Source organism: Phyllostomus hastatus, unplaced genomic scaffold (assembly GCF_019186645.2).
Source record: "Phyllostomus hastatus isolate PE091 unplaced genomic scaffold, TTU_PhHast_1.1 phas_scaffold_46, whole genome shotgun sequence".
Taxonomy (NCBI): domain Eukaryota; kingdom Metazoa; phylum Chordata; class Mammalia; order Chiroptera; family Phyllostomidae; genus Phyllostomus; species Phyllostomus hastatus.
The window spans coordinates 16,475,001-16,500,577 of NW_025334032.1; the positions used below are offsets into that span (position 1 = coordinate 16,475,001).

At 44.6% G+C, this 25,577-nt stretch overlaps 1 protein-coding gene across 1 annotated transcript in view; it reads right to left on the reverse strand.

Moving 5' to 3' along the window:
- The window catches only part of RAB20 (RAB20, member RAS oncogene family), a 35,959-nt gene extending 10,978 nt beyond the window's left edge, over nucleotides 1-24,981 (reverse strand). Inside the window, exon 1 of the mRNA XM_045821434.1 lies at nucleotides 24,535-24,981. Coding sequence (XP_045677390.1) covers nucleotides 24,535-24,706 — 172 coding nt within the window. The 5' untranslated portion in view covers nucleotides 24,707-24,981. The remainder of the gene's footprint in view (nucleotides 1-24,534) is intronic.
- Between the last annotated feature and the right edge of the window lie 596 nt (nucleotides 24,982-25,577).

Sequence of the window (25,577 nt, forward strand, 5' to 3'; positions counted from 1 at the left end):
GGGCTCAATGCCCTGGGATCATCCTCCAACGGTGGCACCGCTGTGTATGGAACAGCTGGCAACTAAGAAGCACTCTTCACCTACACAGTCTCATCTTGGCCTCATCAGCCCAAGGACACAAACCACCCATCTCGTGACGAAAGACCCTGAGACCAGCCACCTGCCCCTGCGCTGGCTGGGTGAGAGCCCCACAATGGTGCCTGTCACCACCGCTCAGGAAAAACCTCCCAAAACTTGGTGCAAGGAAAAATCTGAGCCAACAGCCATCAGCTGGATATTAAAGAGGAGGAGTTTAAAAAGACAAAAATCCTAGCCCACAATACGAATGGGTGTTTTTTCTTGCCAGAATGAAGACCTGGAAAGACTGATAATGAATTACTGCCACAAAGAAGGTGATTAGATAACATTTTAAAGATAAGCTAATAATTAAAATCCAATAACCCAACCTAGTTGCTTATATTTACGGTTCCTTTACTTTTGTTCTTAATGGTCTGTGACCAATGAAAGGCATTCGGACACAGAGCTGGGTTTCCTGACAGAAAGGAGGAGGATTGCTCTTTGTCTGGCAAGCCCACGCTCCCACGAGGAATAAAATGAAAACAGCCTCGAAGGACCTAACCACCAGATCAGCAGGCAACTAGTTAGGTGCAGTCACCCAAACCCAAGCTTGTTAAAATGAGAGTTTTTTCATTTTATAAACAAAGGAGCCCAAACCCAAAATGGTTTGCAACTAACAGAATAGCAACATCTAAAGAACAGCACACTGTTTCAGACAAATGGATTTATCTTCACACTGAAGTACTTATACAACGAATTTTTACCAAAATTAGCATGTGTGTCCTTTCTGTTATTTCTGTTTGATAATTTGAAGATTAAACTAAAACCAAAGAACGAGTCACATGAACCACTCAAATAATTAACTGCACATAAATTAATCACTTACCTGTGACTCACTGATTGAGCTTTCTGAAATAATTACTGAGGGTCTATAATGATAACTAGAGTTTAATTCTCAAATTACTTTATTCTTTTCAGACATGAATTTACTAAAAATAATTCAATAACAAGACCAAGGAACAAAGAGATGTTAACACTCTATTATTAAGAAAATGAGGCAAATCCAAAGAAAGTACACTTATATAATAGATTTAGCTTTAAAAAACAAAAAACTCTCACATACCAGGATGTTTAATCCAATCCCCTTTACCTTCAACAGATACTCTGTTGTCCTATGACAATTAATTTTCAGAATGAGATTATCAAAGAAAAATTCAATTAAATGCTAAATTCTCTACTTATTAAAATAGGAAACTAAAACCATTTCAGATTGTTCAAAGCAAGTTTGAACTTGTTTTAAAATCAAGACTGAACTTCAAATACCATATTAATAAAACTCTTCAAGTCTCTTAAGGGTTTCTCGAAATACTAAGTTATCTCGAGTAGCCTCTTTTCTGAAGTACTCCGCTCAGTAAATACACCAGTTATTTCTAACAGCTCTGCTATACAGAATAGGCTTTTCTTTTCCCCACAGAAGCCATAGCCCAGAGCACAAGCCCATGAAACTCACTGTTATTGTGCAGCCTGAACACCATCCCTATTTACCATAAAGGTTAAATGTTAACTATACCCACCAGCGTACACAGTATGTATCTCCCCATTTTCTTTATCCAGTCCTACAGATTTCCCAGTTCTGCCCTGTCCCACCTCCTTAATCTACCACCAGAAATTCCATGCAACCACCCTTACATTTCTCCTTTGATTATAAATGCATAAAAAAACCCTGCAAAACTGCCATTCTCCAGAGCATTTTCTTTCTTTCTTTTTTAGGTTTTAATATTGGAAATATACCAAAAAAAATTCTTCACCTACATAATCTTAAATGTAAGGTATCATGGTAACATGGCATTGCTACAAATACAGCTTGTTTATTTATTTTTTATTTTCTTGATTATGCTGTTACCGTTGTCCCATATTTCCCCTCTTTATTCCCCTCTGCCCTGCACCCCTCTCCCCCAGCATCCCCCTGCCCTTAGTTCATATCCATGGGTTGTACACATAAGTTCTTTGGCTTCTCCATTTCCTATACTATTCTTAACCATCCCCTGTCTATTTTGTAACTACAATTTATGCTTCTTATTCCCTGTACCTTTTCCCCCATTCTTCTCCTCCCGCTCCCGGCTAATAACCCTCCATGTGATCTTCATTTCTGTGATTCTGTTCCTGTTCTAGTTTGCTTAGTTTGATTTTGTTTTGGTTTTAGGTTCAGTTGTTGATAGTTGTGAATTTGTTGTCATTTTACTGTTCATACTTTTGATCTTCTTTTTCTTAGATAAGTCCCTTTAACATTTCATATAATAAAGGTTTGGTGATAATGAACTCCCTTAACCTGACCTAATCTGTGAGGTACTTTATCTGCCCTTCCATTCTAAAAGATAGCTTTGCTGGATAGAGTAATCTTGGATGTAGGTCCTTGCCTTTCATGACTTGGAATAGTTCCTTCCAGCCCCTTCCTGCGTGCAAGGTTTCTTTTGAGAAATCAGGACTTCCGGCAAGATGGAGGCATAGGTGGACGCACCGTACCTCCACGCACAACCAAGATTAGAACAACAACAATTTAGAGGCAGAATAACACCCAGAACTGACAGAGAATTTATCTGAATGGAGGTCAGACAGCCAAGAAGTTGAAATAGACCCGTTCATCCAGACCGGTAGGAGGGGCGGAGAGGAGCGGCCGGGCACAGGTTGCAGCACGAGTCGGCACGGGTCGCACCGAGGAGAGTAGAGTTGGGCGCATAAGGCAACTGGGAACTCGTAAGGCATCTGGCTCACGCAAGATCGCAGCGGGTGGACCCTGAGTACGCAAGCGGCAGCTGGCAGACCCAGTGAGGCGGTGATTGTGGACCAGGGCAGAGCATGCAACCCATGATCCCAGAGAAGGGACGGAGGTCCCACGGAGAACGGAGCTACCGCCATTGTTCCCTCCCTCCCACGCCCCTGTCCCCGCCCCCACATATAACGTCACAATCTAGCGACTGGGGTGCCCTGCCCTGGTGAACACCTAAAGCTCCACCCCTCACCATAATAGGGCGACCAGACCAAAAAAAAAAAAAAAAGAGAGAGAGAGAGAGAGACACGTGTCTCAAACAGAAGAACAGACCAATGCCTCAGGACTCAACATTTTAAGCGATTGAGAGATAGCCAATCAATCAGATGCACAGTTCAAAACACTGGTGATCAGGAAACGCACAGAATTGGTTGATTTTGGGCTCAAATTACAGGAAAAAATGCAGGTTACCATAAAAGAGATGAAGGAAAACGCATGGAGAACCAATAGTGATGGGAAGGAAACTGGGACTCAAAACAATAGAGTGGACCAGAAGGAAGAAAAAAACAACCAAACAGGAAAGAATGGAGAAATAAGAATTCAAAAAAATGAGGAGAAGCTTAGAAACCTCCAGGACAACTTTAAACGTTCCAACATCCGAATTATAGGGGTACCAGAAGGGGAAGAGGAAAAGCAACAGATTGAACACGTATTTGAACAAATAATAAAGGAGAACTTACCCATTCTGGCAAAGGAAATAAGACTTCCAGGAAGTCCAGGAAGCTCAGAGAGTCCCAAAGAAGTTGGACCCAAGAAGACACACACCAAGGCACATCATAATTACATTAACCTAGGTAAAAATGAAGGAGAGAATCCTAGAAGCAGCAAGAAATAAGGGGACAGTAACCTACAAAGGAGTTCCCAACAGACTGTCAGCTGATTTGGCAAGAAGGGGCTGAAAAGAAGTATCCCAAGTCATGAAAGACAAGGACCTATATCCCAGATTACTCTATCCAGCAAAGCTTTCATTTAGAATGGAAGGGCAGATAAAGTGCTTCTTAGATAAGGTCAAGTTAAAGGAGTTCATCATCACCAAGCCCATATTTTATGAAATGTTCAAGGGACTTATCTAAGAAAAGAAGATAGAAAAAAACATGTATAGTAAAAGGACAGCAAACTCACAATTATTAACTACCACACCTAAAGCAAAACCAAAAGAAACTAAGCAAACAACTAGAACAGGAACAGACCAGAGAAACAGAGATCACATGGAGGGTTAGCAACAGGGGAGTGGGAAGGGGAGAGAGGGGGAAAAGGTACAGAGAATAAATAGCATAGATGGTAGGTAGAAAATAGACAGGGGGAGGGCAAGAATAGTATGGGAAATGCAGAAGCTAAAGAACTTATAAGTATGACACATGGACATGACTAAAGGGGGGGATGTGGGTGGGAGAGGGTATACAGGGTGGAGGGGAGTGAAGGGGGAAATGGGACAAAAGAGAAATCAGCTGATAGCCTTATGGGAACTCCTTTGTAGGTAACTGTCTCCTTTTCTCTTGCTTCTTTTAAGATTCTCTCATCTTTAATCTTGGGTAATGTAGTTATGATGTGTCTTGGTGTGTTCCTCCTTGGGTCCAACTTCTTTGGGACTCTCTGAGCTTCCTGGACTTCCTGGAAGTCTATTTCCTTTACCAGATTGGGGGAGTTTTCCCTTATTATTCAAATAAATTTTCAATTTCTTGCTCTTCCTCTTCTCCTTCTGGCACCCCTATGATTTGGATGTTGGAACACTTAAAGTTCTCCTGGAGGTCCCTAAGCCTCTCCTCATTTTCTTCAATTCTTGTTTCTTCATTTTGGTCTCACTAAATGTTTATTTCTTCCTTCTGATCCAAATCGTTGATTTGAGTCCCAGTTTCCTTCCCTTCACTGTTGATTCCCTGGACATTTTCCTTAATTTCACTTTGCATAGCCTTCACATTTTCCTCTATTTTGCAGCCATACTCAACCATTTCTGCAAGCATCCTGATTACCAGTGTTTTGAACTGTGCATTTGATAAGTTGGCTATCTCTTCATCCCTTAGTTGTGTTTTTTTCTGGAGCTTTGATCTGTTCTTTTATTTGGGCTATATGTTTTTGTCTCAATGCATCTATACTAAGGGGAAGAGCCTTAGGTATTCGCCAAGATGGGGTAACCCACAAGTCTGTGTTGTAACACCATATGTGGGGGAGGAGTTGGAGAGGGAACAATGCCACTTGCTCAGCTCTCAGCTGGCTTTCAGTCATTTCTCCCACTACCCACAAGCAAATTTTACCCTTCTGGTGTTGATTCCCAGGTGGGTGGTTTTGTGTATGTTCTAGGACCCTATGGGCCTCTCGAACGAACTTTCCTGTGAGGCTGGGAGTTTCTCCTGCCACCACAACCCCCACAAGTGTTTTCAGTCAGAGGTTTTGAGGCTTTATTTCCCTAAACTGAAAACCTGGGTTGCACAGTCTGTCTCGCTCCCCAGTGATTCCTCCCAGTTTGTCCACACACAAATGTAGGACCACCCAGTCCACCAGTCACCGCCTCACCCACCCGGGTCCTCCAGCCAAGGCCTTACCACAAGTCCTCTCCACCCTGGCATACCATCTCCACCCCTCCTACCAGTCTGGATGAATGTTTCTTCTTTAACTCCTTGGTTGTCAGACCTCCATACAGTTTGATTTTCTGTCAGTTATAGTTATTTTTTGTGTTTAAATTTGTTGTTGTCCTTCTTTTGGTTGTGCAAGGAGACATAGTGTGCCTCCATCTTGGCCAGAACCAGAGCATTTTCTTAATCCATGGAGATCTTGCTACTGTTCATGTCCTCAGATTTGGCTCAAATAAACCTTTATAAAAATTTTTTTTAGGTATAGACTTTCTTTCATCACTACCAGTAGTACCTAGATATAATTTTCTAAATTTAACAGTGAGAAAACCTTTTTAAATCAATCATATTGACATATTTTGTTAGAATTTAGCTTATCACATTTAAATATAATATGTGATACATAAAATAAAAAATTGAAGTAATTACCTAGAATTGTCAAATGCAGAGACAGAAAGCAAGATGGCACTCACCAGGGGCTGAAGGAAAGGGGGTGCTAGTGTTTAACAGCTGCTAAACTCAGTTGGGAGGAAGAGAAAGTTTTGCAGATGACTGTGGTGATGGCTACACAACATGTGAAGACACTTCATGCCACTAAGCTGCACGCTTAAAAATGATTAAAATCATAAATTTTATGTTATGTGTATTTTACCACAAATTTTTAAATTCTGTATGGTTAAAGGTTAGAAAGACGATAGATAGATAGATAGATAGATAGATAGACAGACAGATAGATAGAATTACATGTAAAAATAGCACCTACTAAGAACAGCAGGAAACTCAGGCCTAATCCCTGCTTTCCTCCTCTGCCCTGTGGCTACAACAAGCCAGAAGCTGCTTCTCCTCTACCTACATGGTGTATCACCTGGTGATCTGGTTGAAATGCAGATTCTGATTCAGAGGTCTGGGTGGGCTTGGATGCTGTTGCTGCTGCCCCTGGGACCTTGCTCTGAGGATGAATGCTATAAAGCCCCGAGCAGTCTAGGGGCCACTCTCATCAATCAAAGATAAGATACAGTATTAACGCAGCTGACTGCAACTCAAACCTGAGTCTGCCATTTTTGCACTTCACCCCTCTACTGCCTTCTTCCTGATACTTTGCGTCTGGTAACAGTTATGAAGTACTGTAGCTGCCAGTTGCTCAACCAAGGAAAGCTGAAAGGCCTTGCCAGGCTTTAGAAACTTCACTCTTGAGCTGCTGGGACCTGTGGCTACACAGTAACTAACCAGAGTTAATCAGATTGGAAATTATTTAGGTTTGGCATGTGCTTTGGCAACTGCTAGAGCAAAGATGTGCAGTTAAGGAAACAGCCAAACCACTTTGAATAGTGGGAACAAAGTCTTCAAACAGCCCAGAAATTGTTTATTAGAAGCCCAGGCACAACATGAAGGCAGCACTGCTACTTTGCAAAGCACTGTGATACGGGACTCATACACCATTCTTATCTACTCATAATGCATGATCCTCCCAGAAGCATTCTGGTTATTACATACACTTAGAAAAGATTTAAAACACCCTCCACTCATCTGACTTTTCAGTTTTTAGGACAAGCTGCCTGTTAAAAGGAAAAACTGCTTCCTCTGTTCTTGGTTATTGATGTGGGTGTCCCTGAGCTCGAGCCTCCCTCAGCCTCCACATACTCCCCAGTTTCACTGAGTCGACGAAACCTGATTCCTGTAACCAAGTCTGCTACAGCCCCCTTTAGACACTGCCAACATTCTGCTGGGCAGAATGGCAGGCTATTATATATGTGAACACACATGTCACACACGCACACCTGCACAGGCACACACACATACTCACTAACATGCATGTACACACACAGTGTCATTTCATTCTCCCCACAGCTAGTGTACACATTTTACAGGTCTTTAAAGAGGCCCAGCATGCTTGTGCAGCTCCTCAAGGAACACCGGCCGTACTGTAGAGACTAAGCGGCTTGGGACATCACCAACAGTGGTGTGAGCAGTTGGGGTAAGGAACCGCCGAACAACGAGGGTTTAATGGCAGTGGAGGACCTCTAGATTCTACCAGAACAAGAATGAGATTTGGTCAAGCACTTTTTAAAGCAACTCCACCCTGATACATGTTAGCCAGACTGCCTCCATTTACCCTACAGCCAGACATAGGTCATAAGCAACTCAAAGAGGTCAGGAAGGCACAGAGGTAGAAGGAACATACACACAGGAATGCCAGGAAATGTGGAGGATGACAGGAACACATGCAGAAAAACACAAAGGAGTGAAGAAGTGATGTGCAAACGGAGGCAAAGCTGTTTTCCAGAAGGAAAAATGACCTACTTTGCACCACCAATTCTGAATTAGGTTGCCAATTAACACCTGTCCTGGCACCTTTTCTTCACAGCACTTAACACAGGTGGTGTTATTGTATGTGCTCTTTGTCTGATGCTGATCTTTCACAGGACTTAAACCTCAGGACCCAAGGCTGCCTACTTTGCTACTGCTGTTCCTCGAGCTCGACACAGTGTCTAGTTCATGAGAAGTGCTCAAAAAGACGTCCTGACTGATGAACAAATGGATTCACTCTCACCAAGTGCTCGCCGCGCACACTTTAGGATACTAAATCTAGAAGGCACCTTGGAGGCATTTTGTCGAAGCAGCAACTGAGGTGGCCACACAAGGCTCCTTAAAGCCTGGACACGCGCAAGATGAAAGTGAGTGCAAAGTAGGGAAGATAACAATCTCTCCATCTCTCCCCAAAAAAGAATCACAAAGCAATATATTAAAGGGCACAACAAGAAACCATAAAATTTGCCCTTTCAGAATGAGCATAGGGCCTACTCATATAGCTCATCCTTCGTTTTTAAGCAGCTGATGGTTACAATACCTTGACTTTGGAAAAAATGTTACCATTTTACTTCTGAGTTCTATACTCCTATTGGATAATCTTATGCCATGGAAACACAATGGGTCATTTGGTCTTCAACTGGAAGCTGGGAATAAGCATACTGTTGTCAATGATGGCCATCAGTGCCAATTCAGCACCAACAGAAATCCCCAATTTGGGGTGTGATGAAGAAGGAAACTTTATTCAGCACAAAACAGCTCAATTGTGATACAGCACAGCTGTGAAAACCGCAGGGCCGTGAGGCAGCCCGGGGGCCAGGCGGCCCTGGTACCAGGCCCCTCTCCGACTAGGCAACTCTGCTCCTCCCTAGTCCACTCTGTGCCGCACTGTCTGCTCCACTGCACTCTGGTCTGCTCCATTCAATGCCCTCCTGCTCTGGACTGTGCTGGTCTGCTGGGCTCTGCTACTGCGAGAAAATGAGTGTTCCAGCTCAGCCAGGGAAACACAGCCTTCACTCTTCCATGGAAAGAGAAATGCACTTCCCGAGTCAGTGAGGAGCTGGCTTCTATAGACAGAACTCCCTGTCCCTGGTCCCAGATTGGTCTGTTCTCATGCAAATGAGGACTCCAAATCCTCACAGTTGGATTGGTCCAAAAGACACTGGCTTATTGGCCAAAATAGAGCCACTCTTATTGGTCAGAACTATGCAGCTCTGACCAGATGGGGAAAGCCTCGGTCCCACTGGTTGAAATAGGATTCTAGCAACTCCTTTGCACAGGCTAGCTCAGATGGCAGGCACACAGTGCAGACATGTTCAGGCATGAAGACGCATGTATAAAGTGCATATAATTCCACGTGGGGAAAGCACTGATTGAACAGGTATTTTAATACATTAATCTTAATGTAAAATAAGCCCAAAGACTGGGGCTATTTTTAACTGACCACTTTTGGGCACAGCAATGTCTTTTCAGTTCACAGCACACCAGGCACTAAACTGAACATACATATTTGTCACATCCTGCACACACACACAATGACTGTGTCACATACACTGAGCATTCTGTCCTAGTTCACTCTCACTTTAGAGCAGATGTCACTTCTGTGAAGGACACAGCATGACTTAGTGACTAGGTGCACAAATGCTGAGGCAGTTTGCGCAGCTCAAATCCCAGCTCAGCCCATTCCGGGCTCATGTTAACTTGCACAGGATCCACCCTTGTTACCTCCTCGAGTCCTGGAGGGGACTAACAAGTGACAATGCAGAGGTTACAGCGGCCAGGCCAGGCACACAGCGAGTGCGACGTTGGCAGCATCTGTTAACGGGCCAGAGTCTGCGACGGAGCTTCACCCTGAGGAGGCTTCACCCTGCGAGGACTTGGGGGGATTCCTCAAGAGCTTGGTAAGGCCACAGGCTGTGTGAGAGCTAATCACCCCACACAAAAAGCATTCCAAACATGCCATTAGATTTTCTCTTTATATCTGGACATTTACTTTCAGGTGCAGGTAAGCATTCCAGGCACAACCAAAACAAAAAAGCTTCTTCTATGAGGTGTTAATGTTTATCTACCACAAGGTCAGCTCTAGATACCTGTGAAGGCTGTTAATGATAAAATTAAGTACTTTTTAAAAATAAAAAGAGAAATAGTCCAGCAGAATACACAAATAATCACGAGTACATTAGCTAAGCAACTTCAGTTAGGCCATTATGCATTGTGTTCTTTTGATCCAACAATTTTTTTTTAATTTTGAATAATTCAAGGCAGAGTAATAGATTGGATAATACCATAATTTTAACCTTTAAGTATCATTTGATGTGCCAGCACTAGCATTACACAGAACAACCTTAAGAGCCATATTTCATTACTTATTTAATTTCACTTAGGCCATGAGTCCTTCAAGAAAATTTTGAAGGCTTAGAATTTTTAGTAAAATTGTAACACTGAGTATTTGGCTAAAATGTATAATAACCGTACCTCTCATTTTCAGAAATAGAAAAGAAAAGAATAAACTGATGGCAATTCCACATGATTTTCATGGTTCCCAGTAGCATATACATGTTGTTTGTTTGTTTGAGTAGAGAGAGGAAAGTCACAACAGAGACTAAAATATGACAAAAAGCAGACCTCAAGTCCAGGCTCCTTAGCACCCAGTGCAAATTCTGTGGCCTCTCTGGGTCTGAGCTTCCTGATCTGAAAAGGGAGGTGATAATAATGCCAACCACACAAAGTAGTCGTAAGAAATAAGAGACTGAGCCCCAAAGGCACTAGGCACGCTATTTGGTACCCAGGAAGCCAACAGAAGTCCCTGCTACTCGCGCAGCAGGGGCCTCCAGGAAAGGAAGGGCTGTGCATTAGCAACCTGGAAACCCTTCAGGAAACACTTCCCGAGCCAGTTTTCCATAGGAACGCCGCCCTGGTTCCCTAGCAGACTGCAGTAGGGCAGACTTTTAAAGCAGATGCTCCTGAATTAAATAAAGTATACATGATAGGAATAGCAGGAAAAGCAGCATGGGATGGTGACTGAGTCACGAGACCCCAGCTCTGGCCCCTGTTCTGCCACCAACTAGCATTTGGAAGTAGGACAAGTAACTTCTTGAGTCTGTCCCTTCATCTGAAAGAAAAAGAAGCTGAGAAAATTGTCCTGTTAATCCTGTTCTAATTTTACAAGATTATGCCAGACTTTACAATTTTAAACTGTTCTGTTGCATGGCTACCTGCAATGGATATTCCAAATTCAGTGATTCCCACTGTGCTGGGAAATTAAGACTCTTCAAAGGTGCTAAAGCTGAAAAACGGCTTCTATGATAGTCAGACTGGTCTCACCTTTGCTGAAAAAAAAACTCAGAGAGGTCAAAGCTAAGCTCCACTTGGCCCACAGGTCTAAGACGATCTGATCCATACCCCCCTGCAAAATGGGAAACTTAGCAGTAGGTAGCTGTGCTATTTCAGAAGCCTGAGACCAGCACAGAGAGCTAGGCCAGGCCAGAGGGAGGGAAGCCTTCAGTTCACACGAATATCTTTTAGTTTCGCAGAACAAATCAACGAATATTTAGGAAGTGCTTTGTAGGAGATGCAAGCTCAGCTTGGCTTCTGTTGGATTATAAATACTAGAGTAACTGTGAATTTGGGTTGGCTTGGGCTGTGCCGGAAGGTGGATCTCAAAGAACTCAGTTTTGAATACGGGGTGGAAATGACTTAGCAGTGGAAACAAGTGATCAACGCATCTGTCGCCAAGCTCCACAACTTCTAAGACTCTGTGCTGAGACACAATAAATGATTAAATTTGTCTAATTAATAGCCAAGAAAATAATCAACACTAACACTGTACAATTCTTCGGTCTCTTATTTATAGTGCTACTCTCTAAGTGCCCTGCCTTTCCAACTGCACTTCTGTTACACTGGCAGGGAAACAAATGAACTTTCCACTGTTGACTTGTTCACATGTGCTTGCATAAAGTCAGCTGAGAAATACAAGAAACATGTATTTCTTGTATTTTCTTTATGAAGGTGTCTAAAAGGTAACTGCCTACATAATATATCCCCCCATTCTGTACAGGAAAACATAAGTATTGTCTATCAAACATTACTGACCAGAAGTCAGTAAAATTTGTTAATTTTAACAAATGGTGTTGGGTCAACTGGATGTTAAACATACACTTACCACTAAGCCCAAGTAGCCTATTCCTTGGTCATTTACCTGAGAAATAGAAATGTATGTTCACACAAAATCTCTATGTCAATGTTTACGGTGCCTTTATTCCTAATTACCAAAAACTGAAAACCATCCAAATATCCTTCAAATGGTGATGCACAACCACAAGTGGTACATCCATACAGTGGAATATCACTCAGCAATGAACAGGAATGAACCCATACAATAACACAGACGCATCTCAAATGCATTAGGCAAGAGGAGCCAGTCTCAAAACGCTCCATACTGTCTGAATGTAGAAAAGACATTCACATGAAAACAGACAACAGAGCAGTGCTGTAATGTAAACACCAGACAAGTGGAAAGAAATGAATCGAGATGGTGGCATGTAAAATAGAAGCATGTCCTTCCAGACTTTTGGGAACTGAAGATGAACAAAAATCACGTATCAACATTTTTCATTTTTGCTTTCAGCACTTGAAACATATTGTGCCGGCCAAGATGGCGGCATAGGTAAACACAGCTCACCACCTCACACAACCACATCAAAATTACAACAAAAATATAGAACCATCACTCACAACTGTCAGAAACCAAGTTGAATGGAAGTCCGACAACTACGGAATTAAAAAAGAAACCACATCCATCCAGACTGGTAGGAGAGGTGCAGACACAGAACGGCTGGTCCCACACCCATGTGTGGTGGATAAAAGTTTGGGAGGGATATCTCAGGAGCAAGGAGTCCCAGCCCCACACCAGGCCCCCCAGCCCAGGGCTCCAGTGCCAGGAAGGTATGTCTGAATAACTTCTGGCTGTGTAAACCTGCAAAGACTCAGTCAGTAGAAGAAAATTCTGGAGTCCTAAGCAGGTCCTCTTAAAGAACCTACACACGAACTTATTCAGACTCACTCTCTGAGCTCCAGCAACAAGGCAGCAGCTTGAAAGTCACCAGTGGCATACAGAGAGGAAATGAAGTGTCTGGCATCAAAGTGAGAGCTGGGGTACAGCTTTCTCCCAGACAGAAAGGAAGGCAGAGGCCATTGTCCCTTTTCTGAACCCTCCCTGCACAGAACCACAGAGCCAGCAGGAGGGGGCCATATCTGAGACTCCATCAACCTGGCTAACATTATTGGCCCCACCCTGGAGATTCTCTGAAACTCCCTCCCACCCAACTTACCAACCCACACAGCTGTCAACATGACTTTTGCATATGAATGGCTGGTCTTGGCTGCTGATTCACAATGTCCTAAATCCTCTCAAACAAGCAACAGCCAGACTCAGCCAGCCTATACCTATTGCTAAGTGGCCCCAGGCCCAGCACTAGCAACAGTTAGCCTAGATTCACAGCCTGACTCCATCTGGGAATCTCCAAGCCCAACACAAGTAGCAACCATCTCAGATTGCTTTATAGCTCAGACAAAGTGGCCCCAGGTAGAACATAGGTGGGGGCTGACCTTGGCCTGTACCACTCAGGAAACCCCAGAGCCTGCACACCCAGTGGGCAGCTACAGACTATGTCATAGCATCACCACCCTGCCCTCACAGAGCTGATCCCCCACAGACGGCAAAGGTCACAGCCAGTCCTTGCAGCTGACTAGCCTGGGTAAATCCCTTCTATTGACCTGCCAACAGCAATCAAGGCTCAGCTACAAGAGGAGGATACACTCAGCCCACATGGAGGGGGCACCTCAAGTACCCAGCTTGAGTGACAGGGAAGGCTGTACCCCTGGACCTTCCAGGACACCTACTACATTAGGCCACACTAACAAGACAGGGAGTTATCACAGCTCTACCTAATACATAGAAACAAACACAAGAAAGTGACAAAATGAGGAGACAAAGAAACATGGCCCAAATGAAAGAACAGATCAAAACTCCAGAAAAAGAACTAAACAAAATGGAGATAGGCAATCTCTCAGATGCAGAGTTCAAAACACTGGTTATAAGGATTCTCAAGGAATGTAGTGAGGATCTCAACAGCATAATAAACATCCAGTCAGAAATGAAGGGAACACTAATAGAAATAAAGAACAATTTACAGGCAAATAACAATAGAGTGACAGAAGCTGAGAATCAATGATTTGGAACATAAGGAAACAAGACACAATCAATCAGAACAAGAAGAAAGAAGAATCCAAAAAAATGAGGATAGTGTAAGCAGCCCCTGGAACAACTTCAAGCATTCCAACATTCTCAGCATAGGGGTGCCAGAAGGAGAAAAGAAAGAGCAAGAAGTTTGAAATCTACATGAAAAAGTAATAAAGGAAAATTTACCTAATTTGGTGAAGGAAATAGAAATCCAAGGCCAGGAAGCACAGAGAGTCCCATACAAGATGGAAGCAAAGAAGCCCACTCCAACACATATGATAATTAAAATGCCAAAGGTTAGCATAGAAAATCTTAAATGCAGCAAGAGAGAAGCAGTTAGTTACCTACAAGGGTGTTCCCATAAGAGTATCAGCTGATTTCTCAAAAGAAACTTTGCAGGCAAGAAGGAATTGGCAAGAAATACTGAAAAGCAGGGACCTATAGCCAAGATTACTCTACCCAGCAAAGCTATCACTAAGAATCGAAGGGCAGATGAAAAGCTTCCCAGACAAGAACTAAAAGAGTTCATCATCACCAAACTAATATTATATGAAATGTTAAAGGACTTATTTAAGGAAAAGGTCACCAGATGGGAAAGGCATGGAGGGGAAATGGTGAGAAGGTGAGAGGACTGAGTACAAATAGGTGGTTAGAAATACACTGTGCCACTTCCTTCCGGCCTCCATGGTTTCTGATGAGATAGCTGTCGTCATTCTGACTTTTTTTCTGGCTGCTTTCAAGACTTGTAGCCTGTTCCTTAGTTTTTAGAATTTAATTATAATGGGTCTTGGCACAAGTTTCTTTGTATTTATTCTGTTTGTGGTTCTCTCAGCATCTGGAATCTGCAGGTTTACGTCCATTGCCAAATTTGCGGAGTTTTCAACCATTATTTCTGCTCATAATTTGTCAGCCTCACCCTTCTCTTCTTCCAGGACTCCAATGACACAGTGTTAGATCTTTTGTCCCACCAGTCACTGAGGCTCAGTTCATTTCCATTCAGTCTGTTTTCTCTCTGTATTTCAGGTGGGGTGATATTTTTTGTTTTATCTTCCTGTTCATGGAGGCCTTCTTCTCTCCCTTGCATTTGTCTGTTGTTTCCATCCCCTATCCTTTTATTTTGGTTAATGACTTTTTTAAGTCCAGAAATGTCCATTTGGTTTTTCTTTAAATATGTTTTGGCTGAGGCTTTCTATATTTTTGGGGGGGTTTTTTAAATGTGTTTACAATTTCTCATCAATGCATTCTTATACTGGCTACTTTAAAATCTTTGTCAGATAACTCTAACATCTCTGTCATCTCAGTGTTGCATTGATAGACTGTCTTTTTTTGATTCAGTTTGAGATCTTCCTGGTTTTTGCATAATAAGTGATTTTTTCATTGAAACCTAGACTTTTTCATACTGTGTTATGAGACTCTGGATCTTACATGGCCTTACCTTTTAGCTGGCTCCCTCTGACACAATATCTTAGGGGCTGAGGGGCTACAGTAGGTACTGCCTCTTTCCTGACAGGTGGAGGCACAAGTCCAAGTTCCTCACATAGCGTCCACCAACACCACAAGGTAGGAGGGCTCATTGTCACCCAGTGGGGATGAGGGCCTGGCTCGCTGCTCAGTCTTGTTGGGCACCACCCTGAATGTCTGACTTCTTCAGCTCCAAGTTTAGATAAATGAGGTGAAAAGAAAGCCCACAGAACTCACCTCATTGACTCATTCTTTGCATCTCACGGTCCCTGGCCATTCTGCCTTCTTCACTCCACCTCTGAGAGTCTTTTTATGTTTGTTTTGTATTTAACATTCAAAGGCTTTAGCTGTAATTAGTGGGAAGACTAGGGAAAAGTACATCTGCTCCATCTTCCCAGAGGCAAAAGTCCTGAGGTGTTCTTCTTCCTCTCTAAATAGATTTTTAATGATGTCAAAGTAAAAAGAGACGAAGTAGTACAGAGTTGCTTAAAATCACACATAATTAATGGCACAGACCAGTACTTCCTTACCATGTACACAATGTGCGTTCCAGAGTACATGACAATATTTTCACACTAATTTTATCATTCAGAGTCAAGATATTATTAAGAAAATAAAACCACTTATTTCTGCCTTCCCCAATTTTTCCCATTGCTTTCAACAATTTCATTCAGCAAAAACTTAGCTTAAAAAAATACTGTTGAGTAAAATGCTAAATTCTATGGAGAACATCAAAGTGAATAAAACCCCAATCTTCTCTCCAGGAGTTCGTAAATCAGAGGAAAGACAAACGGGCACCAAATATAGATAAAAGGCGGAGCACAATAAGGAACACCAGGTCATTCTGCAGCACAGTCCGAAGAGGAATTCCTCCTCTGCTACAATGACCAAGGGCTGTTTCACAAAATAAGTGACAATAAAAGATGGGATAAAACTCAAATTGGGCATCGCCAGGAGAGGGGACACTCCCAGAGAAAGAGACCATAAGTGAAAGTGAGATCAGAGGGAAGACATGCATATGTGATGAATTACAAGTACAGGTACACCTTGGTGGTTCGCAGGTTCAGTTTCAGACCACAGCAATAAAGTGAATATTGCAATAAACTAAGGCACATTCATTCTGGTTTCCCCTTGAATGAAAAGTATGTTTATACTATACTGTAGTTTATTAATTGTACAATAACATTATATTTTTCAAAAAAAACACAATGCACATACCTTAATTAAAAAATGCTTTATTGCTAAAAAATGCTAACCATCATCTGATCCTTCAGTGAGTTGTAATCTTTTGCTGGTACAGGGTCTTGCCTCAATGTTAACAAAAACATAGTATCTATGAAGCACAATATAGTGAAGTGGAATGAAACGAGGAATACCCCTAGCGCACTTGGCAATGCTCGAAGACACCTGTCTGGCTAAAAGAAGAGGAGGGAAGGTGATCCAGGAAGGCTGGGAGGGGCTTGAGCAGGGACGTTCACTGGGTCCAGAGGCCCGACAGAGACACCCCACTCAACAGTGCGCAGAAGAGACAGGAGTCGGGGTCAGCCAGGGTAAAAAGAACCTAGGCCAACAGGCACGGGACCCTGGGGCCATGAAACTCTGGCATCACAGTGATGAAGCCGTTATTCTAAGAACAAACAGTTGTATAAACACATGTGTGCGAGTGTATATAAAATTTCTTTTTCACAGACGGGGAGTTATATGAAGTCTCAAAGAAACAAGATGGGCAAGTTCACTTTGGAATTGGAGAGTTTCCATTTCTCCTGCAAACTTAAAGATAACAAAGCATGACATTATCTTCCAGAGACATTACATGTGAATTGGGTATTAGTTAATGAACATGATTGACCTTAATTAGTTAAATTGTCCTGAATGAATGAACACCGCGCTAGTGAGCCTTAAATACCTCTTCCCACCCCCGGAATTCTTGGCGCCCCCTCCAGGAGGACTCTGGGCTGACCTCCCAGCACGTGCACTTGCTCACAAGCATCCTTTGTCCTTGGGCATCTCGCAGTATAATGGCACTCTGTCTGCCTTGCTGAACCTACAGCCGATTCTCTTCCACCTGCCTTAATATCCACATTCATATTCAGGACACTGTTTTTGGTCATTAAAGCAGAATAATTCTGTGAAGGTGTGCTTGCCCCCAAAGACACCCATTCAAAGTCACCAGTAACAATAAAATATGGACCCACCTCAAAGAGGTGGACCCACCTACAAAGACATGGACCCACCCACAAAAACTTGGTCCCACCTACAACACAGGCTTTTTGAGTTTAGCTTCCAGATCCCAAACCTCAACTAAGATTTATTTACAAGACTTTTTTTCAGAAGCTCATGCTAATCTTAAATCCAGGCTATTGCCCTCACCCTAGTCTAGCTAAGAGCAGACACACACAGGAGAAACTTGAGTGCTGCTTGTTGAGTTTAACTGAATTATGGGTCCCTCAATCACTGAATGCTAAACACTTGAGAGTTTCTATAACTACAGAAAAGATTTCTATAAAAATGTTTTCCCCTTTGTATGACCTAAACCAGGGGTCAGCAAACTGCTTCTACAAAGGGCCAGAGAGTAAATGTTTTCTCTTTCTGTGCTACATAGTCTCTGTTGCAACAACTCAGCTCTGCTACCAAATGTGAAAGCAGCCACAGACAGCATGTAAATGTTGGGCGCAGCTGTGTGCCAATAAAACTTTATTAATAATAACCAGTGATGGCAGTCAGTCCCCTGATCTGAAAAAGGGGATGTAATACACCAGATGCTCTCCTATCACACAAATACTGATTGTCAGGCTGAGAATCACCATATTAGGACCTCAAAAACCACTCAGCAGCCACACTAATACAATAAGAGAGCCAGCTACAATCCAAGTCCTCCACCCCGGCTCCACATTTGCTTAGGTGGTCTACCCACTTCTGCACCAATCTCTCAAGGCTCTTTAAACCCGGAGTCCTCACAGCCCAGTCCAAAGGATCAATGGTCAGGAACTCTGCAATCCCTGATAGAGAGCTGCTCTCCAGGCTCATCCACAATACTGCCACCTTTCTAACCTCAAGTAACATCACTTTGGACACAGCATCTCTGCCATTCCCTGGATCTAAAAGCAACTGCCTATATGTGGGGGTAAGGGTTGTGGCTTCTGACCAGGGGCTTGAGAATCTCACATGGGCAGTCCATCCCACCTGGCATCTTCACTTGTGTGCCACCCCTTCCTTCACAGATAGGCCCCCTCTTAGTTAACTTCACAGGTGTAAGCAGTTATATTCTCTCTTTTCCAGGCACCATGATTTCATACCCTGGAATGCCAGCATCCCCTCCAGGGTTGCACTAAAGTTGTTCAAAAGAAAGTTCTTAAACCAACTACTCTGAATTTCTACTCTCTTTGCTCTCTCCATTTATTGCAGAATTATTTATTGGGGACCCACCCAAACTTCTTTTACCTCTGGGACATGCTATCTGGTGGCACTCTTTGTCCTAATCACCCAGGGCCAGGAAATGATTGTTTATTTAGCAAACACTAACACAAAACTTCGGCATTCCCCTGAGCACTTTGTCAATAGTAACTCATTGATTCCTAACAACACTGGAGGTGGGTACTTCAGTTGTTCCCTTTTTATAGATAAAGGAAGTCAGGTGGAGAGAGGTGACAGCCACAGAATCACACCTGTGGTCACTGACTGTGCTCAGAACCACCCCCCAAAGACAGTCCTAATCCCTGGGGCCTATGAACATATTATGTTTCATGGCAAGGGGGAAATAGGGTTGCAGACAGGTTACAATTGCTAACCAGCTGACCTTAAAACATGGTTATCTGCATTATCAGGGTGATCTCAGTGTAATGACAAGAGGCTTTTAAATGTGGGAGAGGAAGGGTTTGGGTAAAAATGGCTGAATATTTAGTTTCAATATTCAAGATTGAAAAGAATAAGGTTAAATGTTTACTGCTCTCTTCACTTTAAGGATCAGCGCCTGCCCCCATACGAACCAGTGCTCTTGGCTTCACCATAAATCAACTTTCAGCCAGACCACGGTGCTGCTCAGCCTGTCCTGGAATCCACAGAACGCCGCCTAAACCGCACGCAGATCTCACTGTCATGTGAGCGACGTGGAGGTGGGGGAACACAGTAACTCCTCTGAGGAGCTGTTCACAGAACTGCAGAAGTACGGGGCAACTGAAGAGATGAACATGTGCAACAACCTGGGGGACCCCTCGTGGGCCATGTCTATGTCACGTTTTGGCGCGGCAAGGATGCCGAGCAGGCAGTGACTGAACTCAGTAACCTCTGGTTCAGTGGGCAGGCTGTGCATGCCGAGCTGTCTCTGTCACCGATTTCCAGGAGAAGTGCCGTTGGCTGTATGAGATGGAAGTACCATCGTGGCTTCTGTAATGTCCTGCACCTGCAACCCGTCTCCCAAAACCACAGCAGCAACTCTATGAGTGACGACCCCGGCACAGGTCCAATATCCACCTGGTCCCCACGAAAAAAACCAGTAACAGTCCCCAAACCATTGGCACGGCCACTTCTGAGATCCTGGCCCTTTGGCCCTCTACCTCTGACAGGTACCGATGTTCCTGGCCAGGACCCCTCCTCAAAGCTCCCTTAACTTGCCAGGGCCATCTTTCCTGTCCTCTGGGGCCTACCACCCCTCCTCTAATAAAATTCTGTATTAAAGGTTTAACAAATAGGTAAATGTTTGAGAGGGAGGCCTGGCAGTCAGGGTCTAAGTGACCTGGTGACAGAAAGACTCAACCGGCCATCGCTGGCTTCCACGTTGGAAGCTGAAGAAACCACAGGACATGGCCCTGACCAGGTGGCTCAGTTGGCTGGAGCATTGTCCTGTGCACCAAGAGCTGGTGGGTTCAATCCCAGGTCAGGGCACATTCCTTGGCTGCTGATTCAGTCCTTGGATGGGGCACATGCAAGAAGCAGCTGATCAATGTTTCTCTCCCTCTCTCCCTTCCTCTCTCTCTAAAATCAATTTTTAAAAACCATATCCTTGGGTAAGGATTTTTAAAAATTAAAAAAAAGAGAGAGAGAGAAAGGAACCATGGGATGCAGGCAGGCTCCAGAGGCTGAACCAGGCCAGGAGACAGGTTCCTCCCGAGAGCCCCCGGAAGAGTAGTCCTGCGGACACCTTCATGCTTGCCAGGGAGACCTACTGGGATGTCTAACCCAGGTTTTTTTAAAGCCACTACACTTGTGATAATTTGTTATAGCAGTGGCAGGAAACTAAAACAGACTTTTATACTGGGAGTGGGGTGCTGCTGTAGCAAATGTGGACGTGCCTTTGGAACTGGGCTTGGTTAGAGGCTGGAAGAAGTTGAGAAGCATGACAAAAAGAGCATAGATTGCCTTGAACAGGCTGTTAGGAGAAATACGGATGTCAAGAACTCCACTGGTGAGGGCTCCGTGGGGAACACGGAAGAGAAAAGTGGCATCATCTTAGAGAATCGCTCAGTGGGCATGAACAGACGACAGACAGAAATATGGATGAGCAGGGCGCTGCCAGTGAGGAAGGCTCAGAAGGAAATGAGGAACATGTTACCAAAAGGGGATATATTGTCAGAAAAATGGTCTTCATGAGACAGATACAGGGGATGCAACTGTAACTCATATCACCCTACTGTCAGGGACTGCAGCCTTGGAAAATGAAGGATAAATGAGGAGGGTGTCAGGCCTTCCAGGGCCCTGGTGAGGGGATCTATTAAGACACACTGTCACTTTCTCATTACCCTGTTGTGTTTTCTTCAAAACAATGATCAGGTGTGAAATTATACCACTTCTTTCCTTGCAGCTCTCCCCCCCTTCCTCTAGAGCTTAAAGCTCGTGGAACAGAGACCCCAGATAGCTTGTCATTGCTGTAGAAGAGCCATTTTAAACTGGTGGGCCCCAAGAAGTTTTAAGCCAGGTAATGCCTGACGATTTAGTCGGGGACACTACCTCTTTTCCCTTAGATTGTCAAATTAAAAAAGAAAGGACAACAACCAACACAGTAATAGCCTTCCAGTGTGATTGAATCAAAATTACACCTATCTCTTTGTTAGATCAACAAAAAAATGTATTTTTTGGTATGCTGCAGAATTTTAGTAATTAGTTTATGGGTGCCTTGAGAGGACAAAGGTTGAAAATCTCTGTTGTAGAATGGGGCCTGGGGCAGCACCCAGGTACACAGTAGGGGCTCAGTTTACATTTGCTGGACAATAGGCAACATCTTTTTAGACTGCTCAGGTGAACTGAAGGACTGACAGAGCAGGGGTAGTGGTAAGTTCAGTTGGAGCTCTTTCTTTCTTTTTAAAGATTTTCTGTATTTATTTTTAGAAAGAGGAGAAGGGAGGGAGAAAGAGGGGGGAGAGAAATATCGATGTGCGATGTGTGAGAGAAACATTGATTGGTTGCCTCTAGCAGGCTCCCCAATTGGGGATATGGCCAGAAACCCAGGCATGTGCCCTTACAGGGAATCAAACCATCAACCTTTCAGTTTGGGGAAACCCACCAAGCCACACCACTCAAGGAGAGGCTCTTGCTTGTCTCAGGGTAACCTCCTTTTCCTTCTGGGACTTACCAAACCTCATCTGGTGACTGCCCCAAATCTGTCAGCCAACTAGGCAAGGAGTGGAGCAACGAAGGAGATTCTCTGCACCTGACAGAACAAGTCACCTCCGACCAGCTCTGTCTCCCCATCTCTAACATGCAAGCCGTCATACCTCCCTCTGAAGGAATCTTGTGGATCAAGTAAAATCCTACTTATCAGCCTAGCAAATCTCCTCCCCTTTCTAGCTTCACCTGCCTGGCAAGCCTCAGGGAACCAGATACTTTGTTTTTTGAAAGGACAAGCCAAGAGTTAAACAGAAACTCTGACCCCTTACTATCACTTCCACTATTAAAAAACCCAACACCATCCACACCTCCACACCCCCACCTCACCCACTCCATACAACCAAGGGCAGCAATGAAAAATGATTCATTCTGTACCTGGTTCTCATCCTTCTGCCTCAGTTATGAACATTTAAAGGATCACAACTTTAAAAACAATGCCTGTGGAACGGAAAGAAAGTTAGAGCAAGACAAAAGGAGGAAAAAAAGTAAGATCCCTTAAAAGTTAAACTTTCAAATTTCCAACAGGGATTACTGAAAAGGTACCTATTCATAGCTCTCCTATCCCTCCAGGTCACCCAGAACCCCACAGTCACTGGGAGCAGGCACAGAGGTAGCCTGTGTGACTGCTGACTCAGAGCCTCGGTTACCCTAAGCATGTATACACAGGAGGTCAGCAGTGTGGAGAAGGGGCCTGGCTGCCCCCATGGCCCCAGGAGCCTGGCTGAGCTCACATTCCAAGGTTCCAGGAACAAGAAGGAAGCTAAGCAGCTAGGCAGCTGCTTAGGCAGACAGGAAATGAATCGCGGCCCCAGAGAGCTCAACAAAGCAACCAGGATATCTCATTAGCTGTATTACAAAATCCTCTAATGATCAAGATTCTGGATGCATCATGTCCTTGTCACTGAAGAAGAAAGTGGCCAAGCAAAATTACACTGCAAATTCATACCATAGATGCTGGAGATGTCCACTAAGGTCAGCTCCCATTCCAGAAACTCCACACCTCATGGAAAAGGGCAGGTTCTCACCGTGGACACAATGGGGCTCTTGGTTTGGGTCCCCAATGCCATTCCTGCATTATCCTCTTATAAACCAGGGACAGCAGTGAAGTCCAGCCAGTCAACGAAAGGAGCAAAAGGGCCAGCCTTGTCCAAAACAGGCAGACAAGTCGTGTTAATTTGATTTGATTTGACTTCCAGAGACTGCGTCCCATGGCTACCAAATGCCTAGTGCTACAGCGGCAGCTTAAGTAGTAAAGGATCTTACAGAAGATCCTGTGCAGCCTGAAGCTGGAGGGAAGAGCAGGGAAGAGTACCTGGAAGATGCTGTTTCTACAGCATGATTTTAATAAATTAGTTAAGACATTAACTGCCATAATGACAAAAAAGACAGCAATAAAAAAAGGAGGAAGGAGAGAAGAGAAGTAGATGTACTTTGGTGGATGTCATTAATTCCATTTTGAATAGAGCAAAATCTTGTTTATGTAGCAGACTGGTGCATCCAAGTGGGCAGTTTTAAAATTCTAGACAGGATCTTTGGGTACTTACATCATTTATAAAGTGCTGACATTAAGAATGTCAGACCTTAAAGTTTCAGGATCTAAAAAGAATATTCATTGACAACATGCCATACTATTTATTTTTTTATTTACTTACAAGATCTTATTCTTTTTCATGGGGAAGGAAATATATTCTATTGTAACACTATAAGTGCCATTGTAATTCTGCAGTTAAACTGGAAGCTTGAATTAAGATCTTCTAAGTTGTACTTTTGAAAAATCACAACTACCACACACACTAAAAAGAATTCATTACCTATCATAAAAATGCTACTACAGAAAATCATTTGAAGCTCCATAATATGTATGAGCCAAGATCAAGCACATGATAAAGAAACTGGAAAATGCAGATATTCTCCTTCCTGCTTTCCTGACTAAACCTTGCAAAAGAAAGCTCCGTGCCTCAGTTTCCTGTTTTCTAAAAGAGGGGGTAATTATACTAGCTTTGCCCACCCCTCAAGGTGGTTGTGGATATCAAACGAGACATGTCTGTGATTGAGTCTGGTTATCACTAGCAGGCCCCTGACGCTCTGCAGCCAGACACTGCCACACGAGCCAGACGTGGCCACAGGTGCACAAGTGGCACAAGTCCTCTGTTTGAAGCCAGGGGTACTTTTTAAGCATCAACTGGATTGTCGCTAAATGCACCAAGTAGCTAAACAAAAAGTTTCTCAACCAGCAAAAGAGAACAAGCAGGAACAGAGAAGAGTGAAGGGTGACCGTGCACTGGTCCCTGGTCTCAGGCCTGATCCCTGAGATGGGCTCACCTGCCGTGGAAGGGAGGGACCCTGTGCATAACCCGGAAGGCCTGCCCTGTAGGACCTCGGCCCTAGGGACGCTACTCTGGGGCAGGAAGCCCCTCGCCCCGGTCCCTGCGGAGCTCCAGGACAGTGTGGGTCCAGGCAGCGCCAGCCCTCACCTGCGGTGTCCCAAATGGAGATGTTGTAGGAGCGCCACTGCTTCAGGTAGAAAGCGCCGCCCACTGTGCTGACCGTGTCCGCGAAGCGCCGCTCCATGTACCTCTGCAGCAGCGACGTCTTTCCCACGTTCATGTCCCCCAAAAGCACGATCTTCCCGTCGGGCTTCCTCATCTTCCTGCAGAAAGCCCCCTCCTCACCCCCGCGCCCGTCGGCCCGTGTGCTCCGGGAGCAGCTGGAGCGACTGGACACCGGTGGCGAGACGGCTCGGACCCGAGGCTGCTTGGACTCGGGACTACCGGGGATCCGGACTCGCGGGGAGCCCAAATTTGCGGACTTTCCTGTCTCGAAGCCCGGAACCGCGTAAGAAGCGCGTGTCCGCGCCAGGGCAACACTAAAGGACTCATCTAGGGCTTTCGTCCAGGGCGCCAGCCCCGGGCGCCCCCGGCCCCGCCCCGGCCCCGGGCCCTGCCCCGCCCCCTCCTGGCTCTGCCTCCCGGCCCCTCCCCCCCACTTCCCTCTCAAGTCCCCCGCCATCCCTACTTCCCAAAGCCGTCCCGGCACTGTACCCGGGCATCGCCCCAAGACCTACCCCTCCCCTCCTCCTGGCCATCCCTGCCCACTCCCACGCCCCCAGCCCCTCCCTGACTCCTCGCTGACCTCCCACCCTCCCCCATTCCCCTACCGGCCGCCTCGGGCACCGCTCTTTCACTTCCCGCATCCTCCTCACCCCCTTCATACCTATTCACACCCCAGGGATGCGCTCCTGAGCGACCCCGAAGGTCCCCGGGCACTGGTGACCCCAAATTCCTGAAGTCCCCTTGCCAACCCAGTCCACCCAGCGCTTTCCCAGCTGTGTCGATTCCCTTATCTGAGTGTGTGCAAATGTAGTCACTAGTCAAGGTCATTGTAAAAGTTTGCCCTAAATGAGCATTTGTGAAAGCCTATCCTAAGACTCTGACTGTTAATGGTTAGAAAGCTGGGAAAGTGGGGAGACTACAGGAGGATTGGATCCTGGTGTCGTTTTTGTTGTTGTTGGTGGTGG